The sequence below is a fragment of the Biomphalaria glabrata genome, chromosome 5, assembly GCF_947242115.1.
Source record: "Biomphalaria glabrata chromosome 5, xgBioGlab47.1, whole genome shotgun sequence".
Taxonomy (NCBI): Eukaryota; Metazoa; Mollusca; class Gastropoda; family Planorbidae; genus Biomphalaria; species Biomphalaria glabrata.
In genome coordinates this window covers 9,435,128-9,457,802 of record NC_074715.1, presented here as the reverse complement: position 1 = coordinate 9,457,802, position 22,675 = coordinate 9,435,128, and the positions used below count along the sequence as shown (strand labels likewise).

General features: G+C 33.2%; 1 protein-coding gene across 1 annotated transcript in view; it reads left to right on the top strand.

Annotated features, from left to right (window-relative positions):
* The window catches only part of LOC106052305 (uncharacterized), a 233,101-nt gene extending 210,784 nt beyond the window's left edge, over positions 1–22,317 (top strand). Inside the window, exons 8-10 of the mRNA XM_056028747.1 lie at positions 770–820; positions 22,028–22,210; positions 22,301–22,317. Coding sequence (XP_055884722.1) covers positions 770–820; positions 22,028–22,210; positions 22,301–22,317 — 251 coding nt within the window. The remainder of the gene's footprint in view (positions 1–769; positions 821–22,027; positions 22,211–22,300) is intronic.
* Positions 22,318–22,675: the final 358 nt, after the last annotated feature.

Sequence of the window (22,675 nt, the reverse complement as noted above, 5' to 3'; positions counted from 1 at the left end):
AACCCAACCCTATCTCACTCAGGAAGCCAAAGAAAATGCTTCCAGTCCCAACGTATACCTCACGACCATGTGGCCACCTTTTTTGTAACTTCTCTTACCTGTTTACAAAAGCAACGACTTCATCGGTGTGGTTAAATCAATCATTCCATTTATAACTTTAAAAAAATGTACTTCTTCATTTAGTGCTTTAATATTTGTTTCTTCTTATCTCTTTGGCTACTTTTTATTCGGTCTTAGAGCTCAGGCAAAAATAGCAGATCTCAATTAGCCCCAAAGCCTTAAAAGCTATTCTTAATTACCCTCTCATTTCTTCCCTGTCTTCATATTAATTGGCCTACTTTTGAAAGTACTTGACCAACAGTGCTCTATGGCTGTGGTAAACATTGGTTAATACTCGCTATTTACCATTAGAATGTTATGAAATATGAATTTAATATATATGAATGCTATTAATTAAAAATTACTTTCATAAAATACACACACCGTCATATTTTTACCTTATAGTGATTTTTGTTAATTATGTGTGTTATTATCTTGTCAATTTTATAATTTTTATATTTATTTATAATTAAAAATATATAAACAAATTTTATAATTTTTTATGTTTATTTATAATTAAAAATATCTAAGCAAATTTTATTTACAATTTTAAATATTTATATCAAATGGTGTTTTGTCAAACTACCATTCCATTTTAAAATCAATCACTAGTATGGATCCATTTGTGCCTTTTGACATGCTCATATCTGTTTTCATTATTATTTTAAAGGAGTTGTATTTAATGAAGGACCTACTGATAACAGGGCCAACGAAGAAACAGGTTTTTTTTTATTTCTGGCCATCGGTCGAAACTTATTGTATGGTAAAGTATTCTAAAAGCAGCCTTTGGTTCGAATAATTTTTCAACACAAACGTACCGTGTGATGAGATTTCAAGTGACCGTCACTCTCTCCTTTTTAAAAACTTATTCTCTTTTATTTAAGAATTCCTTTAAACTCGTCTATGACCACAGCTGTATATCTATGATTGGCTTCTTTAGTCACATGAGAAGTTGCGAAGTTGAACGATTAGTTTCCTTAACAAAAAAGCCTCAGAACATCCTCGTCCCTTATATTCAACTATATTTTTCAACCATTTTGTTTGTGTGCCAATAAATGTCCCTGTGACTATACGTCTTAAGCTCACTTAGGGTATCACTCAGGTCCCCGTGTTTAATTATTTTTTATTCTACTTATCGTTTATTTTCCTAAACTAATTTCGTGAAACATTATAATACCACCACCACTCCTCTCCACTCCATCCATTAAATTGCATCAATCTTACATTTTCCCATTCCGTTTTTGGCACCTGTCAAACTAGACTAAGGAGTTGCCTCCCCTTAACTAAGCTAGGTAAAGCAAATGGCCAAGTTATGCCCCTCCTCTCATTCACTGGATCAACGTGGACAAACTTGGGACGGGGCTTTTTCCTTTCCCTTACCTTATGACGGACAGGTAACAATTTACCCTCACAACCTGCTGTTCTCGGAAACTTTTGGTATGTTTAAATGACCCACTTTAAGTGAAGTTGTCCTAGCAGTGGCTCGGACTGTCCACTGTCATGACACAATGTCCATCGCTATGGTCAAACCAGTGTTATCTCCCATTTTCTCTATGACCATCTGTCCGAGGAGACAAAGACACGAACAAAATTCCATGGTCTCACGATTCACAGGTTGGTGCAAAAAGTCTATTCCTGGACCTCTTGATGGTGACACATTGTCTGCTTACCACCCCACCATTTTCCCCACCCTTTTTCTGACATTTTATGTTTTTTCGTTCGTCAACTTAGTTATTCGAATTTATTCTCTCCAAAAGGGCAGACAAGTATACCGTCTCTGATTTCTTGACGATTTTCATTTCTCTTGGATTCATGGTAAGCTTAGTAGAGTGCTTCAGAACCACTTTACTTAGTTGTAATTAATTCTATGTTATTTAAATAATTGTGTATTTTGTAAACATTTAGTATTTCTAAATCTTATGCACCAATGTAAGTATGTTTTATTCATGTTATATTATGATCTTTACTAATTCACCTAGCTTTGTTTTGCATGAGCAGGTAAAAAAATATCATTTTAGCTCAAAACATTGACTTGATGAAACGTTTACTTAATGACTTAATATTTGTTAAAAATTTTCCCAAGTAATTTTTTTGTATCTAATTCTAGTATAAGGTATATGACAAAGCGATTATTGTATTTGAACAAATTATTATAGCTTTTAGTTCTTTGTTCCTTAGATTCTTTTTTTTTTACACTATTTTCTCACAATTTCATTTCACTAAGAATATATTTTCATGTAAATATTTGATTCCTTCACAATGAATTTCTATATAACATGAATTGTTTCACGTAATGTTACTTTAGCAAATATATCATTTTCTACATCTTAGACAGAGTTTATTAAAAGAAATTTGTAAAAATTAAAGAAGAACATACAAGTTAAATGTGAATTAAACTTGGTTAGACCATAGACTATATATATATACACAGGAATGCCAAAACTAAGCGTAACTAAGCATACGTTTCGTTCAACTCCAAACTATACTTCCGGTATAAACTTATTTTACGACATTCACGATGTTTGAATGATATTGCCAGATTGGATAATATATATATATTTTTCTTTTTTAATCACATTTGACAATTATTTTTTACATTGTATACTAATTAGTATGAGTTGAATAAGCGATTAATGAAAGAGTCAATACAGTTTTGAGAGTGTCATTTATTACCTAGGTAGCCTATATAATGGGTGATAGAAGTTAACTGTATGAGTGAGTCAATCTAAAAAAAAAAAACAATAGTGAGTCCATAGACTTATATATACTATATCTACACTGAACATGGAGACTTTTTAACACTACAAAAAATGTGAAAATTTTTTGGAAAGTTGGATCAAGGCGTTGTTTTGTAAAGTAGTTAAAAGAAGTCAAGGCAATTTTTTCACCCCTAACCTATGTAACATATAATTCTATTTTTAGATCTAGATCTAGTAAATGAACATCAAAAAGAAGAGTACTCTCGTCTCATAGAATCTGGTGACTGATGAATGGATAGTCCTACATTGAAGAGAGGGTTTATAGTGAATTTTGGAGGGGGTTTTGAAATCCTTTGCTGTTTTCTAAGAATTTGGGGATAGTCGTTTGCATTATTTTTAGCGACCTCCAAAAGAGGAAAAAAAGCTACTAATTTTGTGTGGAATGCCTGTCTGTCTGTCCGTCCGTCCCGTTTCAATCTCGTATACTAAAAAGAAAAAAGTGAGAACCTGACACCATAATATTTTAGACCATTCAAAGTTCTGATGCAACGGCTAGGTTTTTTTTTTTCTGTAAGCGAAAAATCTCATTTTTAAATCACTTATGCAAGCAGTTTTTTTTTCTTCATAAAATACGCCACGTTTACAACTATTCACTATAAATAGTAACAAACACGGAAGGCTCCTTAGTATAAGGGGATGACTATTTACCATATTTTAAATAGATTTATGCAATTTTTTTCAGATTTTTGTCAATTTACGCTATTAGTTTTGTGTGAAATGTCTGTCTGTCCGTCCGTCCCGTTTAGATCTCGTAAACTAGAAAAGATAATGAAAATCTAATATTTTAGACTATTTATTGTCAAAGTTCTTATGCAATGGATGCTTTTTTTCTTTCCTGAAAGCAAAAAAAAATAATTTTTTAAATCACTTGTGCAAGCAGATTTTACATAAAAATACACCAGTTTTACAACTATTAACTATTAATAGTAACAAACACTTGAGACTTTTTAGTAAGGGCGAAAACTATGTACCATTTGTTTAACACATTGATGCAAATGGTTTAAGATTTTTTTATCAAACATTTTATTATTACATTAGTATTGCTAAGCTGTGTAAGTTCTGTCATACTATATACTATCTTCACACACACACACAAAGTTTTCTGGGGGTTTTTTTTAGGAGAAAAAAATCTATCTAGTATGCATATTAGTTGGACTTAATGTAAATCGTGGGAAGCATGGTCGAGAGGCTAAGTATGCCTGAACTTGGCATGGCTTGGCCATCTACGAACAGGGCTCGAGGTACGACACCCGACTCGGGCAGAGTTGTGTTTACTGAGCGCCTAAAGGCAGCATGAAATACCTACTCCTAGATACCCCCTTCCCCCCCCCCCCCCTCTGGTCCACAAATGAGATTGGACCAAAGCGCTTTAAGCATGAAGGTAGCGCTATATAATAGTTAAAAGTTATCATTATATTAATTAGTATTAAAATAAAAACAAATAAGTAATTTTTTCATATTATCGCGTGAACAGCAGTAGTGCACTACTGGCAGTGTACACTTAACTATTTTTTTAAAATATGTCAGTGTTGTTTCTTGAGGATTTGAATAAGAGATTGACCTTTTACAAAACAATCAAATCAATTAAATATTCATTATAAGGCATCAGTTAGGCCAGATTCACATCTAACTTCCTATCCTTTGGTCTGCTGAACCGCTGGGGCACCACACAAGATCTGTCAACCTTCTTTCTCCATTCTTCTCTGTCATTTGTCTTTGATAGAATTTCATTATGATGTTTTTTTTACGAAAATATATTGAAACCTGCCCTTTTACCTGCCTGGGTGGAACATTTTCTTGGCCGATTACAAGTTGTTTTTTTTCCACACAAGCTGTTTTTGTAACCTTTTATGCTTTTTTTTTTATACAGTAGAGGGGGATTTGACTTCAAAACCTCATTGTTATGTGGTTTAAAACTCAAAACCGCCTTCGCTATGCTGGGGCAAATAATATTTTATTATTTAAATTATTTAAATCAATTAAACTAAAATAAACAAAATGAAAGCAAAAAAAAAAGTCACTAAATTCCAACCCCCTCCCATGCAGGGGGGATTTCGTTTTGGGGGGTGGGGGGTAACCTCCCTTCTAGCTACGCTTATGCAAACGATTAGGATAGAAGACGTACAAGTAAAGTAGCAATTATACATAAAACATTGAACCATAAACGTCAAATACAAAAAAAAAACTTTTGAAAAGGGTAATAAAATACTCTGACACCAAGACAAAAACAGAAATTATTCGTTCCATATGCTAGAACAAATTTGTTCAAATGCACATAGCAGTGGCTATAAGAGAAATTAACTGGTTGCCTGAGCCAGGCAGGATAACCAACATCTTTATAGGGTGTGAGGCATTGTTTAACATTATTGACTATATGCATGACGTATAGAACGTAATCATCTTTTTTTTTTGGAAGTAACTTCTGTATGTTGTAAGATAACAAGATAAGACATATAGACATATCCAAGCCAGATGAATATATATATATATATATATATATATATATATATATATATATATATATATATATATATATATATATATATATATATATTTATTTAGCTACAAGCGAGCATGATTCATTGAACTTTTGTCAACTTCATATGTTGTATTATAGATTTTTTTAACAACACTTGGATTTAAAGGATTCAACAAAAACAATTTTTAGATTTAAAAAAGATCTGAACTTAATAAAAAAAAAATACAACATATTTTATATATTTAAGATTTTTTTTTCTCAACAAATGGGCAATTTTCAGTACATGCCATTTTTCCCCTTTAAATTTTGAATGTGACAATTCTTTCTTGTTTAAAATGTGTAGCCCTTCAGCTTAAGTTCACTAAAATATATCAGGGTGCTGTTTACCTACCTTGCGCTGAGTTACGCTCTAAGTCTCTCCAAGGTTAAAATAAATAACAGAATTGATATCCGATCTACTTCTTTTTATTTAAATAAGCATAGCATATGCAAACACTTTAGAATTCACATTTATGAAGATCACAATACAAAAAAAGAGACTCTAGGTAGTTTTTTTTTTTAAACCGACATTTTGAAATCTGCCAGAATATGACCAGAGTACGACCAACTTACCTATAAAAAACAAGTTTACAAAGACAGTTTGTGTGGAAACACAAACTTTAAATCGGCCCATGAAGTGGTCCACTTAAAAACTACACCAGGTATCAAATACGGGACTTCCGGTTCCAAGTGCATTACCCGCAAGCCACAAAATTTCCATATATTCATTTAGCATACATTTATATTTTTTAAAAAATAATTATTAACGTTATCCATAAATTTAAATTTAAGAGCATGTTACATTGTAAAAAAGAGAAACTAAAAAGATGTATTCTTCTTACAAAATTAATACACTATCAACACGAAAAAAAAACATATATTGCCTAAGTTTAAGCTACAGTTGTGTACTTAACAAGACTCTCCCCCTGCAAATAAAAATTAATACCTCCATGGTCTTTAGTCATACAAACTACACATAGATCTAGCTAGATCAAGACCTAGTTCCAGATTTATATCTAGATTCAAGATTTAAGTATAGGTCTAAAAGCGGTACGTGACGTTTTGGCGCCTCCGTTTTGGCGACGCCGTTTTGGCCCCGCCGTTTTGGCGACGGGACGTTTTGGCGCGTGCCGTTTTGGCGAAGGGACGTTTTGGCGAAAGATATCATTTGACGATTATTTAATAAGCACGTAGCTTTTATAACAATGTTTATTTCACTCTACAATAATATTGCATGTATAGTATGAATTCTAACACCGTTCAGCGAATTGTTTTTGTTTTTTTAATTATAAAGGTTTTGCTTATTTCATGAATATAGGCATTGACGCAGGTAGAGTTAAAGAAATGAAGACAAGACCAGCACCAAGCACTGGTCGTTGGCGTCATGCGTCTGGCGATCATCTCCTTAGGAATGGTCATTACATGTGACAACTATCCCGCCCCCGCTCTTCTGCTCACATTTCACTCCATGTATATACTCTTTACTCCACCCCTTCCCTCTCTCACGCGTAAGACGATAATCTGTTTCTAGCACTCCACTTGACATCCCTAGGTGCGAATTTATAATCCTAATCTTTAATTCCGAGAGCGGCCCAAGGTCTACCTCTCTCTTTCAATCTCTTCGCCCATACGTCTTTATAAGCTCGCGTAGTTTGGACCATTCACTAATCATTTTATCCAGCACGCTGACAGACTAGAAAAACTTTCGCCATTTCATTCTGTTATATTTCTAACTGAAAACCTGGTGGCAGTCAATATAAACAATGGGAAAAGTCCAGTCGAAGCGAGGAAAAGACAAAATATTTTAAAAAACTTTTTTTCAAAATAACACACACATACACAAGCCAAAATGTTTATTAAAGAAAACGATGTGAAAAACAAACACACATTTACATTTAGTACGTGAAACATATGTCTTAACACAAACACGCATGCAAAACATAGATATGAATAATTCTTTTAAAAGAAATAATACAATAAACGAACATAATGTATTTAGCGCCAAAACGTCCCGTCGCCTAAACGGCTCGCGCCAAAACGACCTTTGCGCCAAAACGGCGGGGCCAAAACGGCGGCGCCAAAACGGCGGCGCCAAAACGTCCTGCTTCGGTCTAAAAGTAAATCTAAGTGTAGATCTAGAACTAGATATAGAATCTTAATATAGAATCAACGTTATCTAGAACTCGTATGAATTTACTAGTTTAATCTCAAAATTACAAGACCTAGGCCGATGTTATGATCATGAATAGTAGACCTTTAGTTTTTGTTACCGCTTAATAGTGTACTATGCTGTTCGTATCCGATTCATTTCTTAATGTTATATTGTTGTTTACATAACGAAAAAATCTGCACCCCTAAGCTGTTAGAAGATAAGTTATTGCCTTAATAATTAAAATTTTGTTCAAATTATCAATACAATATAAATATATATTGTTGTGGCTCTTCCGCCCTGTCAAATACAAACAATGAAATAAACAGAAGGTAACCTTCAACTAAATCAGGAACACCGGCGAAATGCCAAAACAATCAAGGTATGTAGTCGACGCTGATGTTGGTCTACAAATATGTTTAATGATCTAGAAGGGAATCGTCCGATGTCAACTATGTCCGTAAACTACTTCTTATTCTTGCTGTAGGAAAAGCGTCTTGGCTCTATCAAATCCTAGAGCGTTCTTTTTTTTTAAGTAAAACTTTCCCCTAATTCCCGAAAAAAATAACTAAATCCTAATCATGTCATAACAATATATATATATATATAATTAAATTATTGTGCGTGCTACTTTTTAAATATATTATATTCCATCTTCAGTTAAATGTAACATGTAGACCAGGTTGTATCAAATTTACTAGGTTTGTTAAAATCTCTGAAGGAAACGCACTTTGGCACGCTAATATTCATCTGAGGCACAAGGTACGTACTGTTTCTTCATTGCTTAGTACGCTAGAATAATTGTCGTCGTTTATTTTCATCTCACCACGACATTTGTTAGTGTTTTGTAAATTTAAACAACCATGGAGCGTAGACAGGATATCAATTTTTTAAATTTTTTTTTTGTTTTTAAGTTGTTTTTTCATCACTAACAAATTAATTGTAATACTGTGATGTACTGGCCCTACTAAAGACTAAAAATTCGAGTTGGAAAGCATAGTGCTAGCTGAAAAGGAGAAATTGTCACCTCAGGTTGAAATGGTTGCCCGTAGCAGGGCCGGCCTTAGGCATAAGCTAAATAGGCAGTCACCTAGCGCCCCTGATTTGTAGACATTTTTAACCAGGAATAAAAAAGTATTTAGTTTTAAAAATTCAAAAAATATAACCGTATCTCAAAAAGCAAAGCAGAGCGCTATATCTCTGTTTCTACTAGCCTAGCTCTAAGCTGGGTCGGCATTAGGCATAGGCAAACTAGGTAGGCGACCAGGGCCTTTAATTAAAGGGAGACTTTTACAGCACTAAAAAAAAAAGAAAAAAAAGTCGAAACTTTTCTAGTCACTGTCTCTAATACGGAAAGTGAGAAATGCGAAATATGAATTTTAATTATTTTCTTTATAAATTAAGATCCACTCCTAGTGAACATGTGCTCCGAATCAAATGCTAAAAGAAATTATTGATTTATTGTGTGATTACGAGCCATATATTTCTAGATGATTTCACAAATGTTAAGGCTACGTTGTCTTAGATATTACCCGTGTACGAATTCGTTAAACAAATCTCACAATATAAGCGATATAATGAAGTGGTAGGTAAATATGAATTTTTGTCGGCATCCCAGCAATTCAGTCCTAAGGTCAAAATCAATCTCGACAGTGCTCATAGCTACATTGAGAAAAACGAATGACGTCTGCAGCAAAAGAAGCCTCAAATATTTGTCGCATTATCTTCTTGAACTAATGAAACAAGGACATTCTTTTATCCATAGTTGAAAAAGAAAACGATATTGTTTTGATTCTAAATATTTTTTTTTTATTTGCAAACATGTGGGTGTATGAGAGTGATTTTTTTTTCTTCTTAAGTTGATCACTAATTTATTGCAATCTACGTCGAAATATTTGCGACTCACTAATTTTTCAATTAATGTAAAAAATAGATTTCGAAAAATAATTCATTGTTTTGCGAGCAAGAAAGCACGTAAGAATTATTTGTAGTATTATTATTATTTTTTTTTGCGAAGTAGTAATACTTAATGAATACGTATTTGTCTGTGGAGAATGCACTTCATTTCACTGTCATCAAGAGCAGCAGCACCGGGCATCATATACCCTTGCTACGCCACTGCTTTATCACTTGTAACAGTTTATTTGGTACACCATCATCACTGTTCTGGTTTTCCTGTGTAGTCATGTATTTATATGCTATTCAATAAACTCTAATATCATCGTAAACTTTTAGTTTAATCTTAACATTGTAATTTGTTGTCAACTAAAAATACAGTGTTAATAATTTTCGATGTATTTTTTTGTTCCACATCTCCTCGTATCAGTTTTACGTAAATTCATCATGTCATCATGCCACTTATTCTGATTCTACTCTAATAAAATAAACTAGCTCTCAAGCTGTTGCCATTCATTCAACAATATATACTCAAATATTTAAGAAACTTTTGGGAAGATATAAGAGTCTGAGCACGGGAGTATTGTGTTGACAATTCAATGTAAATGTTGACCAGATATATTGTATAGAAAAGTGAAGTACTGCTTACGATATAGGAACTTCCTATTAGGACACTATGAGCTTTGTTATACGTCAGTCTAAAGCTAACAAAAGTACGTGGCCAGATTTTGAGTCCTTTACAGACAGGTAAGATATATGATAACATGAAATCACTGCAAATGGGGAGAGGGGAAAAAGAGAGAACTGGCTCAGTATGGTACAGGAATGATATAACATACATTTTCTCCACCCTGTTTCGACTGTGTTAGTGCTGGATACAGTGTGTGGTTTCTGTGGTTTAAGTTCTAGAGATTGTGATTTCATGAGCTTTATAATTGGAATCATCTAATTAACTGGTTTCTATTTAGCTAAAGATTACTAACAAAAACACAGACACAAACACACTCACTAAGACTCACACAGATGCATATTTTACTTTCACAGTTTTTTACCGAATCTTTACTCCTTTTATGAACGAGTAGGTCTATATAATTGATTCTTAGAACCGGATAATTACACACAAATAACCGAATTGTCTATTAATGCTTAAATTCACATATTTTGTATTCACCTTATGTCTCTTTAATCTCTAACTCTCGGTTTTGTTTATTCATCAATCTAGTCATTTTTGTTTTCAAATGAATCTGACATTTACATACTTAGAGCCTCCTTTCATTAATATTATTTTTTGTCCTTATTTCTCTTTCCTCTCTCTAATTGTATCTCTATATATTTCTATTTATCTCTCTCTCTTTCTTTATCTCTATTTCTCTATTTATCTCTATTTCTTTTTTTATATTGTCTCTTTCTCTAAATACCTCTTTCTTTTAGTTTCAAATAACTATTTAACTTTTAGTAAACGTTAAGTTTAAACTGTTAGACAATTCAGATGATGGTTTTATACAGCAAATGGCCATAGTCGAGTCTCTGTCAATAAGCACGTGTTGTCCCTAAGAAGTCCTATCATCAACTAATTTTATGTCTCTATATAGCTTCTAACCCAATTAAGTCATAACGTCACTAGTAGCGTATAAAGTCCGTCAATTGTGGTGCGCCTTCATACAAAGTAATAATAACTGTCTAACACCACATTCCCCCCTTTCCCCTGAGATAGAATCCTTGTTAAGCGAATGTATTTATCACAGACCTATATATATTATACCTATACGGGAAAACGGAAACAAATTTGTATCCGATAATGATCAGATCACAGACCTATAACTATACATTGCTATCTACGTAACTCTTTTTCAAGCTGTAAGGGAAGTTGCACCAAATCTAGGAAAATCGATCTTTTCTGTCTTAGAAAAGTAATGATATTTAGTTTTCAAAGCTTAGAAATAATACAATACGATTTTTGTGATTTTTAATAAAATGGGCTATTAATCACATAACTATATATTGATACAAATCTATGAAGTAAAGCAATTTCCTGTTAGTTTCCATTAGGATAATGTTTCGAAAATCCTAGATCAAAATAATTCACGTGTGTTAATTGTAGTCATCTGACGTACATTTAAATAGATTGATTACCTATATCTTTCTTGATTCCGTATCTAAAAATTTGCAAAATAATACTTATAAGACGAGAGTGCTCTTATTGTCGATGTTTAATTACTAGATTTAGATCTAAAATTTAATTTATAACTTTCAAAGTTTATGGTTAGAACAAAACAACATTTGTTTTATAAAATAACTTATTCTTTCATTTTTTTTTATTTTTTTTTTGAAAACTTTTACATTTTTTTTTTGTAGTTTTAAAGGATTTCTATGTCAAGTCTAGATATTGTATATATAGGTTTGTGGTATAGATCTACTAGATATTTAAATGATAGGTCTTTAGATCAAGTCTAAGAAGGCGATGAGCAAAATGTACCTTAAAAATTAATTTATGAAATTCCTAAATACCCACAAGCTGAAATAGCCGATTTAGAGAGCAGCCATATGGATTTAGTACCCTTATAATGTTTTGAAAGTATTTTTTTCCACTTCCCGACATCGGGTTAAGTTGAAACTTTGCATAATTATTTATAGTCGATATAAATACATGAATCATTCAAAAAAAGTAACTTTTTAGTTAATCATTTAGTACTAACTAATTTATTTTCTTTGATATAGCAGAATTGGAGCTAAACCCTGTAAATTTAAGATAAATATCAGTAATCAGCGGTTCTTTCTTTCTCTTTGAAAATCTTTCTATTGCTTGTTTAAATTATTTCGTCACGTAATCATAATTGTAACTTTTCAAGTTGACACAACGTAATGTTTGCACCCTAAGAAGGCGATACGGCTTATATCGTATACAAGTGTTTTCTATTACATTTTCCTAAGAGACGAAAATAAGCAGCGTATCCCTTATTTGGCAATCACGGGTGGGCTTAGAAGGGTTTTTAAAGATATTATTTTTAAAAAACTAAGAAAAAGAAGAAAAAAAGACATAATTGATAGCACGGTTTTCCAGTTTTGCTATTGCATAGATATTTACAACATTTTGGGAATCCAAATTTGAGTGCGAATGTAAAATAAACATTGTCCGTTTCATCTTTTTTTTTAAAGTCAGAAAAGTATTTATTGATAATTTTAAAGCACTTTTATATACTATGGGAAATAATATTGGAGAGACAGCAGCTTGACATTGTAGGAATATGCTGACTTATTAGTACTTTTTTGGAAGAGTAATATATCGTTATTTAAAACGTTTTGATGGTTATTTTCTTTTCTTTTACTATAGCCTATCCCTTTTTATCCTCCTCTCTCTCGCTCTCTCTTCCTTTTTATCATTTTTTACTCCCATTCTCTTTCCTTTTATCTCTTCCTCTTTCTCTCCCATTCTATCTCTCTTTCCTTCCTTTTATTCTCAACGCTCCTAAATCTCTTTCCATGTCTATCTCTCCGAAAGTACCCGTTGCACCTAAACTTTACTACACACTCGAATTCTCTTTTGCCCTTTCTGTACTTCTTTTCAGTCAAATAATTGGTTCATTTAATATTTTATTACTTTTGCCTTTTGTGATACTTACTTATTTAGACATAGGTATTGTAACTTGAAATCACGATAGTTATCATTGTTGACAATGTGCTTTATTGTAATCTTTTGTACAACCTAGAAATAAGTATGTCTTTGAAAATGATGCTTTTTTAATAGCACATTCATAACTTTTATTCAACGTGTAGAGAAACAGTTTTAATTGTGTCTTTAAATCACCACGACTGTCCGATGACTGCTACTCGAAGATTATGTGCATGGAATGTTAAAATAAGAAGTATATTTTTTTAACAAAACAAAAAGATTGAGACAATCCATTACTTGAGAAACATGAGGCTGCAATTCATTTTCACATCATTGATTGGACCCTACACCTGGATCTTAGCATCTATGCAAGGTAAGGAGGTGAAAAACATGAAGTTTTATATGAACCTTTTTAGAGGCCCCTTAAAGGGGAGTATACATTATTAGTTTTGTGTGGTCTATCTTTCTGTCAGTACGTCTTTCCGTCATGTTTAGATCTCAGAAACTGAAAAAAAAAATGAAAATAGGACATCAAATTTTAGATCTTTGAAGTTCTGATAAAACTGCTACATTTTTTTTCTTTTCTGAAAGTTAACATTATATTTTTATTTAATTATATATGCATGCACATTTTAAAAAAAACACCACTATTTAATGAAACATCTTAAGGAAAAAGTATCAAAGATCATTTTAAAATATATTTTCCATTTACTAGCGGCTTCCGTAAGGGGAAAAGACGCTGTTAGTTTTGTCCGTCTGATTCATCTCAGATCTCGAAAACTACAAGAGAAATGAAAATATTATTTCACCATGCGATGCAGCTTGAAATGTTAAGGTGCAACGGCTACTTTTGGTTTTCTAAAAACAAACCGTTTAGTTTATCAAATTAATTATGCAAGCGATTTTTTCATAAAAACACACCAATTATAAAACAATTACATAAGTGTATGGGAGGCAATGTTACAATATGAAAATCAAGATACAAAATACACGACGTATTTTCAGTACCACTAAGTCAAAGATATTTATAAAATATATAAGAAATGTTCACAACAAATATAAATATTAATTAAAGTGTTTTTTCTGGTCAACTAGCTGCTAAAATTAAAATAAAACAATTATGTTTGTTTATTTTATGCAGCGACTTTCATTCAGTAGCGTAATGATATAGCATGATATGGATGATGCTAAACAAATTCCTTAACATTTTTAAATAATCAGATATTATTTGTTTGTTTTTATAACGACCCCCATCAGGATAAAAGCCGCTTTTTTTTTTGCGTTTTTTCTGTTGATCGGTCAGTCTGTCACGTTTATATAAAAAAAAAAAAACATTAAACGTTTATTAAAATGTTATTTAACTTTTAATGTTTCTTCCAAAAGATTGCAATAGTTTAATTATCTATTATAGATTGTTCTGAATGTTTTTGTGAAAAACAAATCAATGCCAACGAATAATTTTTGCTCTTCTAACTTATATCATATGTTATTTTAGTGCTATGAACTATGAAGAACTATGAAGTTTTTCTGGATATTGTTTTATAAAAATGTCAAAGATCATTTGAAATAGCATCACTGAATTACAATGCCATAATATTCTTGGACAATAAGTCACAACGTTTAATTATCGATATCTAATTGTTCTATATTTTCAACTTAAAACAAATTTATGTCAAATGACTTTTAAAACAATATCGAAAATAGAATGATCAGGATTTCAAAATAAAGTAATTTACTAGTAACGATTATTGAAAAACACATTTTAGACTTATTTTACATTAAATTTTCTTGCTGAAACATAACAGATTTTTTTTTTATCTGTAAAGAATGTTCCGGATTTGTCTTTGAAAAACAAATCAACCTACATTACTTTAATTTTCTTACAAATAGTCGACAAAATATTTCCGAACTTGAATGAAAAATCTACTAAAACAAATAACTATTTAAAATCCCTCTTGTAATAAACAAAACAAATAATATTCTTCTCATTTACGAATATCGGTTATTTAGGTAATGTTAAGTCTATTTCTAAATTTAATTAAATATCATTGTAAAATTTGCAATAACAGTTGAATAAATGCCATAAACAGTTGCCTTTTTTTTAAAGAATAGACCCTTATTTTACATTCGAGTATAATAAGTTAGTAATCAGCTCACTGTATTGGTTTAACAAAATAAACTAACTAGCAAAAGTGTTTATTGAAACATATTTGGAGAAAGTTAATGGGGGAAGGGTGACAACGTGAGCTACCGCACCAAGTAAATCCTACAACAGTGACGCCACTATTTGGGAGGATTCCATGCTGTTCTTAGGTTATAAGTTAACACTACTCTACTTATTACAGAAGAGTGTGGAGAGTCTGCGCTATTTGTTTTATGTGGAAAATAACGCCAAATGTTTAAAATGCATTATTATTTTAAACGATCAAAACAAGACTAAGACTTCAATATTACAAGTCCATTGATGAATTCAATGGGGGCCGCCTCTTTGTAATTGTGATAACCCGTTTTAGCTCACTCAAGTTATCACTCAGGTCCTAGCATTTAATTATTTTAATTACTCTAATTATCATTAATTTTCTTAAATTTAGCCCGTCAAGCGCCAAAAACACAGCCACATCCCTCTCCAATCCAACCCCAACCCTTTGGTACCAATGTCACGTTTTACAGTCCCCATCTTGACACTTGCCACACTAGACTCTTGACAAGAGTACACTCCTTCTATTCATCTTGTCAAACATCCGTTGACCCACCCTTCCGGGTCATTTCAAGAACCCATTCTGACAATTTCTATTAAAGATTTTGTCGTTTCAAACGTTTCTTTTGAAACAAAGAATGAAAATTATGTCCCAGAGTAAAATTCCTGGAGGGTTCAAGAAAATGTTGCTATCATGGTTAAAACTTGTGGCGACAGTACAAAGCGCATATCACACGACCAGGCAGCCCATTATAGCCCATCATATGTGCACGTATAAAAGCCCATTTTTTATACATACACAAGATATTGCGAATGTGTTTTTATAAAAACAAAATTAATTAAAGAAAATTCGCCTATGAGTCTTTATTTAGTTTCATCTGCATTTGAATGATTATTAAATCATTAAAGAAGCGTGAAATATATTGCTATAAACTTGGTGATGGCACAGACGGGGGTAGTGGTGTGTGTAGTCAGCCGACGCAAATCGCCCCAGGCCAGCGCTAGTCGAGCGGTCAATCGTGACGAGCTACGACGGTCAGCCGAGTCGAGTATCAACAGGACGGTTCGGGAAGGATTGACGTCGTGAACAGAGCTCAGAAGCGTCACGAGAGTTGTAGTCATCTGACCACCTAGAAACGTCGAGCGGCGTTCTGTCCGGTTCGAGAAGGCCAGTAGGGACCCTATATAAGAGCGGAGGTGACGCAGTCAAGACGGTTGAGAAAAGAGGCTTAATACAGCAAGGTTCAGAAAGGAGGTTCACGACAGAAGGTCCACTGCAGTCCGGTCGACTACAGCACAGTTCAGTGGTGTGGTTCTGTACGGAGCATTACAACGGTTCAGTGCGGAATACTGTCAAGTACAGTTGAGACGACTGACGTCTTGATCTTGGTCTGCGATCGAGTCCGACACAACGAGCCTAGTGTGTGAAGTCAGTCCTGAACTGTTGAACCCAGTGCAAGCCCGGAACGAGACGGAGAGGCCCGTGCAAGAGATAATACGGCGGTACGGTGTTATCGGAGAGATATTTGTACAGTGTACGTGTTGCCAATTGTCCAGTATTGGCTGCTATTTATTCAACTATTAAAGTGTTACGTTACTTTGGAGCCCTGAGTAGTCAAGTTCTTTAAGTTGGTGGTGTATGGTGCAGTTTGCAGAGAGCCTGGATAGTGAGATTCGTAACAATATTCATCTGTTGCAATACGACTTATAAATAAATAATCATATGCTATGTTGTCTAGTTAGTTATGTAATTATTTTATTTTTTTTTTTTTGCAGAGGACAGTTTCTGCAGTAACGATGGTATTGGTATATATCAATGTCATTGTCTCCAGATTTGTACTGGTTTAAACGGGACATGTCCTGGCAAATGCCAATCAGGATGGTTCGGGGCTAGATGTCAGTATAGTAAGTTTTTAAAAGTATTTAGAGTATTCTAAAGTTTTTATGTCCTCGTAAGTAAATCTGAAAGAAAAAATGTTCATTAAAAATAAAGACTTAAAATTAAACCGAATCGGTTGTTGCAGGCTTAAATGCTTTAAAAAAAAACACAATGAAAAGGTAATTGTATTATGTAAGTAGTTTATTAGTTAAATAATATGCCTTTATTATGCGCGATATTATGACCTCTGACGTTAATTTTATTTGTAAGACTACGCGACAATGTCATGGTGCGCTTAAAATATGGAAAAGTATGTCAGCATGACTAAAGCTATTTACATTTAGATGAAACGATTTTATGTAAAAAAATGTTTTGTAAATTTAAAAATTAAAAGTTAATTTTCATTAAATAATGATATGAATATGTTTTCTTGAATGAGAGGTAATTTAGACATAGAGATTTTCATCTCTGTGCATGCTAGACCTCTCCATCTTGTCTCATTTTGTAGACATGGCTATGTGACCTAGATTTATAAGATACTATTACTTTCATAGAGTTAAAAAATCTTATTTTTTGAGTATCTTTATTTTTAGGGCTACTTTATATAGGTCATGGTCCCAGTTAGCACCCAAGGAACATTTGTGCAAAGTTTCATCAACATTTGTGAAACTTTTTTTTATTTCTATTCGGCACGTACATACTCCTTACAGTCTATTTTATAGCATAAGATAATGTTGTTGTTTTTTCAATATTAAAACACTTTAAACAAAGAATACGTCCATGCAATATTTTATGTATTATTCTAGACATAAATTAAACGGTGTGTGATATATGGCAACAATAAAACGCGTACAGAACAATACAGATATTGACCAGAGAGAACAAGACAAAGAACAACGAATTGACAGGGCTTATTAGATACAAAATTAAAACATAAAAAAAGTGGACCACAGCATGCTAACAACTAGACCTAAACAAGGATTGTTGATAGGCCTGGACCCTTATGCATCGGCTAGGAGAAAGGAAACAAATAACAAACCCACAACATTTAAAGGACACTAATGACCTAATAACAGAAAAAAGTTAAGACTGCCGAAATCTTCAATAAATATTTCGCTAGCATCAATAAGTTAAAACCAAGAAAACAACTGGACCAGGCCTTTAGTAATATCCTAAAGAGAGAAGAAAAAGCTCCAACAGTCAACTGTCAAATCTTTGACACTCCCTTCACTCTATACGAGCTCAATACTGCCCAAAAAAAAGTTTAGAAAATCTAAGGCACCCGATAAAATAACAAACGAAATGATCCGGGAACTAGGATCACAAGCCCAAAACTGCATACTTAACTTTATCAACCATACTTGGAGAACTGGAGAACATACTACAGGAATGGAGAACTGCAAACATAATACCCATTTTAAAGAAAAATAAACCTCCAGGAGACTCTAAAAGTTAAAGACCAATATCTCTAACATCAAACATTGACAAAATTGGAAAGAAATTATCAATAACCGACTTTATTGGAGGCTAGAAAGCACTTGCTCACTCCACAATGCACAGGCTGGCTTCAGGAAAGCAAATACAACAGAAGACCACCTCTTTCGTTTTATCCAGGACACAGTAGAAGGGTTCCATGAAAACAAACACTCTAAGCAGTTTTTATAAATTTGCAACAAGTCTATGATAGAGTGTAGAGAAAAGGTATATTTTTTGAAGATGAAAAAAAAAGGCATCCATTGAAGAATGTATAGCTGGATCAGGGCTTTCTTAAAAAAAAAAAACAGAACCATCTAAACCCGATTTAAAGGAGCCATCTCTAGTAAAAAAAAAAATTGAAAAAAGGCCTACCACAAGGTTCAGCTTTTAGCTGCATAGTTTCGAATCTTCATGAATGACCTCCCAGACCTCATTTCGGTCAATAAGATGATGATTTTTTTTTAATTTGGACAACAGAGAAATAGCCAGTGCTGACTAGATCTAAATTAAACTGAGCCCTTACAACTATCTGCACGTATTCAACATTATGAAAAAAGGAAATCAACAAAGAAAAGTCAGTTTATTCAATCTTTAGCCACAGCAACAAAATAGCAAAAAAAAAACTACATCTTAAAAATAGACTCACAGCCAAACAATGACGAAGAAAATCCTCTATATCTTGGTGTAAACCAAAAACTGTATCAAAAGACTTTATGGCAGATTTAAAAGAAAATGCATTACAAAGATTAATTAAGCATTATAAAACACCTAGCAGGAACATTCTGGGAATCGGATAAAAAAAACGTAAGACAGTAATACACCGGATACGTCAGATCTGTTATAAATAATTATTTTCCCATACATGTAGCCGCCAACAAAACATACCAAACATCTTTAGACAAACTCCAAAAACCAAGCCTTGCATCTATTCAGTGGAGGTATGAGAACAACTCCCACAGCAGCCTGTGAAATAGACTCCAACATTGAACCTCTTAAGTTAAGACGCAACAGGGCAGCATTAGAAGTTATTGAGAGATACAGAAGGTTGGAGGACGATCATCCTAATAAACTACTAACACAGAGAAATAAGAAAAACAAGCAAAAAAAGCAAAGAATTCTGATCCAACTTACTGACGAACTAGACATAAAAACCATCTACCCAATAACAGAGAAAAAAAAATACCACCAGATTCTCAAACATATCTCCTGGACTTAACTACAAAAAAAAAACAACATTAAAACACATTTCATAAATAATACTCTAACAAAAGAATCAAATCTACTGGAGCTTAAAGTTGGCACACTCAAACCAATTGAAAGTTATCCAAAAACAGCCATTCATATATACAACGACGATCAGCCTTCAAAGCCATTATCAATGCTGGCTTTGGTGCCTTCCTGGTCTTTCCCAAAAATAAACACTTTGAAATTAGTGTACCCTTTGGCAACTACTGCTCAAACTTCCAAACCAAAACTGAAGCAATTACCATAGCTTTGCAGACAGTCGAAAACAAATTATATGAAAGGATACAATCACCATCAGATATTGTTGTCTTTACAGACTCCCAATCTACTCTTCAAACACTTACTAGCAACACCTAAAAGGCCCAAGTGAGTTGATGATGACAAAACTAAACATTAACATCACATTACAGTGGATCCCTGGACACATTGGCGTCATTGGAAATGAAAGGGCAGATAAGCTTTCAAAGGCATGATCAATCTATGGAACAACTAGTTAGACCTTTAAACTACCTCACCCTAAGTCACTTTTAATCAACAACCACAAAGAGGATTGGCTTAACCAATGGGCAACAGGAAACACAGGCAGAGCCATGCACAAAGAAATGAACATGCCTAACAAACTGGACAGTATTAACTACAAAAAAATTAATAGCAATGTAAAATATTTCAGCTAAGGACAGGACACACACCTCCGTTAAATTACCACCTAAATAAAATAAATCCCACAACCCCCCCCCCTTTTAGACACTGCTCCCACCCTTATGAAACCGTTAAACCATATCCTTTTTTAATGCCTGTCTAATCCACCTTAGGCAGATCCTACTAACACTACAGCCCAACATAACCAACACCATGTACGGCAGTGCTAAACAACTGAAGAGAACACCACAATATTTTTTCTTGGCACAGTCTGCAAAAGAGCTGACAACTCAGCAGCAAAAATCTAGCTAGAAGAAGAAGAATATGTGGCTGAGTGACAAGAGTCGCTTTGCTGCTTATCAAATGGGCTCGAGTTTTAATTCCGAATCGAGCAGGGCACCCCCTTTCCTCACCATCCCAATTAACAAAAAATGGACCATAGCGCTCTAAGCATTCAATAAGTATAAAAGTAGCGCTATTTAAAAGCTAAAACTTTTTTTTTTATTTTATTTACCGATATATTTTTGTTTGAATGGACATGTGTAGCTTAATTATTTAGAACTTAACATTTAAAGTATTTATTTTAAAATAATAGCTATATATTTTAGGGGATCTTCTAACAATACAAGGTGCTACAAAATCACAAACAAATTCTTGGTTAACTGACGGAGATGACAGAACGTGCAACAATGATCCAAGCTTTCAAGAACTCATTGTGTCTTGGGATATATCATATACTTTAACGTGGCTGAGAATGGTTTTGAATCACACATGTAAGAACATAGTTATTGCTAAATATTTGTACAAAGTTTTTCAGTTTAATACATTGGCCACGTCAAACTTGTGTATATAATAATATAAGCTTAACTTTTTTCTTTGGACATTGATGATAAAAATGTGCCAAAGATATTAGCTTTTCTTGGCACTATAGGGTCATAAAGGAATGTTAAAAAAGCAAAAATATTTAAATTACTTGATCTTAGTACTTGCCGGATATGACGCGCATACAGTGGGCCTTCGTTTGTGCATCGCTGATCTTGCGCCATGTCCCATACATTGCTAATATAAAATGTGAAAATGCGTTTGCCAGATTTGTTAAAAAGTCTCGTTATCCAATAAATATAAATGTAGGCATTTTTGTTTGTTTTGTTTTTAGGGCTTTCATGTTGTGGCAGATAAACTTAACGTATTCTACGGTCTCCACAATATTCTAAGGAACCTTCAGGCCAACATTTTATTAAGATAGTTCAGACGGTTTTGGAATTGTATTTTTATTCGGGACATACATACATACATACACACATATACACACATACACTAAAGCATACATAAATACATGCATACACTAATGCATACATAAGTACATATATACATACATACATACATACATACATACAAGCACACACACATACACAAATACACACATGAACACTCACATGTATACATACATGTGTACATATTCGTGTAATTTATGTATTTGTTGATTGGTTGGTTATTTGATTGATTGATTGATTGATTGATTTAATAAATATGTCTAAATTTTAAATGATTTTTTTACAGATAAGTTTTCAAAGGTTAAATTATTGTACAAGACAAGTAGTGAATACCAAGAATGTGGAAGTCAGAAATGGTCACAACTTAATGAGAACACAATGGATATAAGATGTGAAGATAATGTGATCACAACTTCGTTAAAACTACTTGGGGACATAAGCTCCTTGTGCTCTCTTTATATTAGTGGAGGTGAGTTCATTATTTGATAAGTGTTCTGTATGTTTTATGATCAATTGAAACAGAAGTTTTTGTCACTTACTTTCTACTTAACTATTGTAGCTAAGGACACCCGCTAGGTGGTGGAAGGTGATGCACTCCTGGATTATAAGAAGCCAATTTCTAGCCACTTTTTGCAACATCAGATCGATTATAATCTAAGCAACTGAACAAATGACTGAAGTACAGTTGTAGTAGACTAGTTTATGCTTATCAGGCATGGATGGTTGGTTATTCACGCGCACCCCTCTGAATTCTGGGTAGTTAAATTTTAGCCAGTTTTTTACACCTTCAAATCAATTAACTTCTGATAGGGAGCAACTTGACATGTAGTGCTTCCATTAAAATAAAGTTAATAAAGATAAGCTATTGTTATAAACTGTAACAAGCTCATCTGTAGTTAATGTCCGACCAAGTACGCTTGCAATTCAATATTCT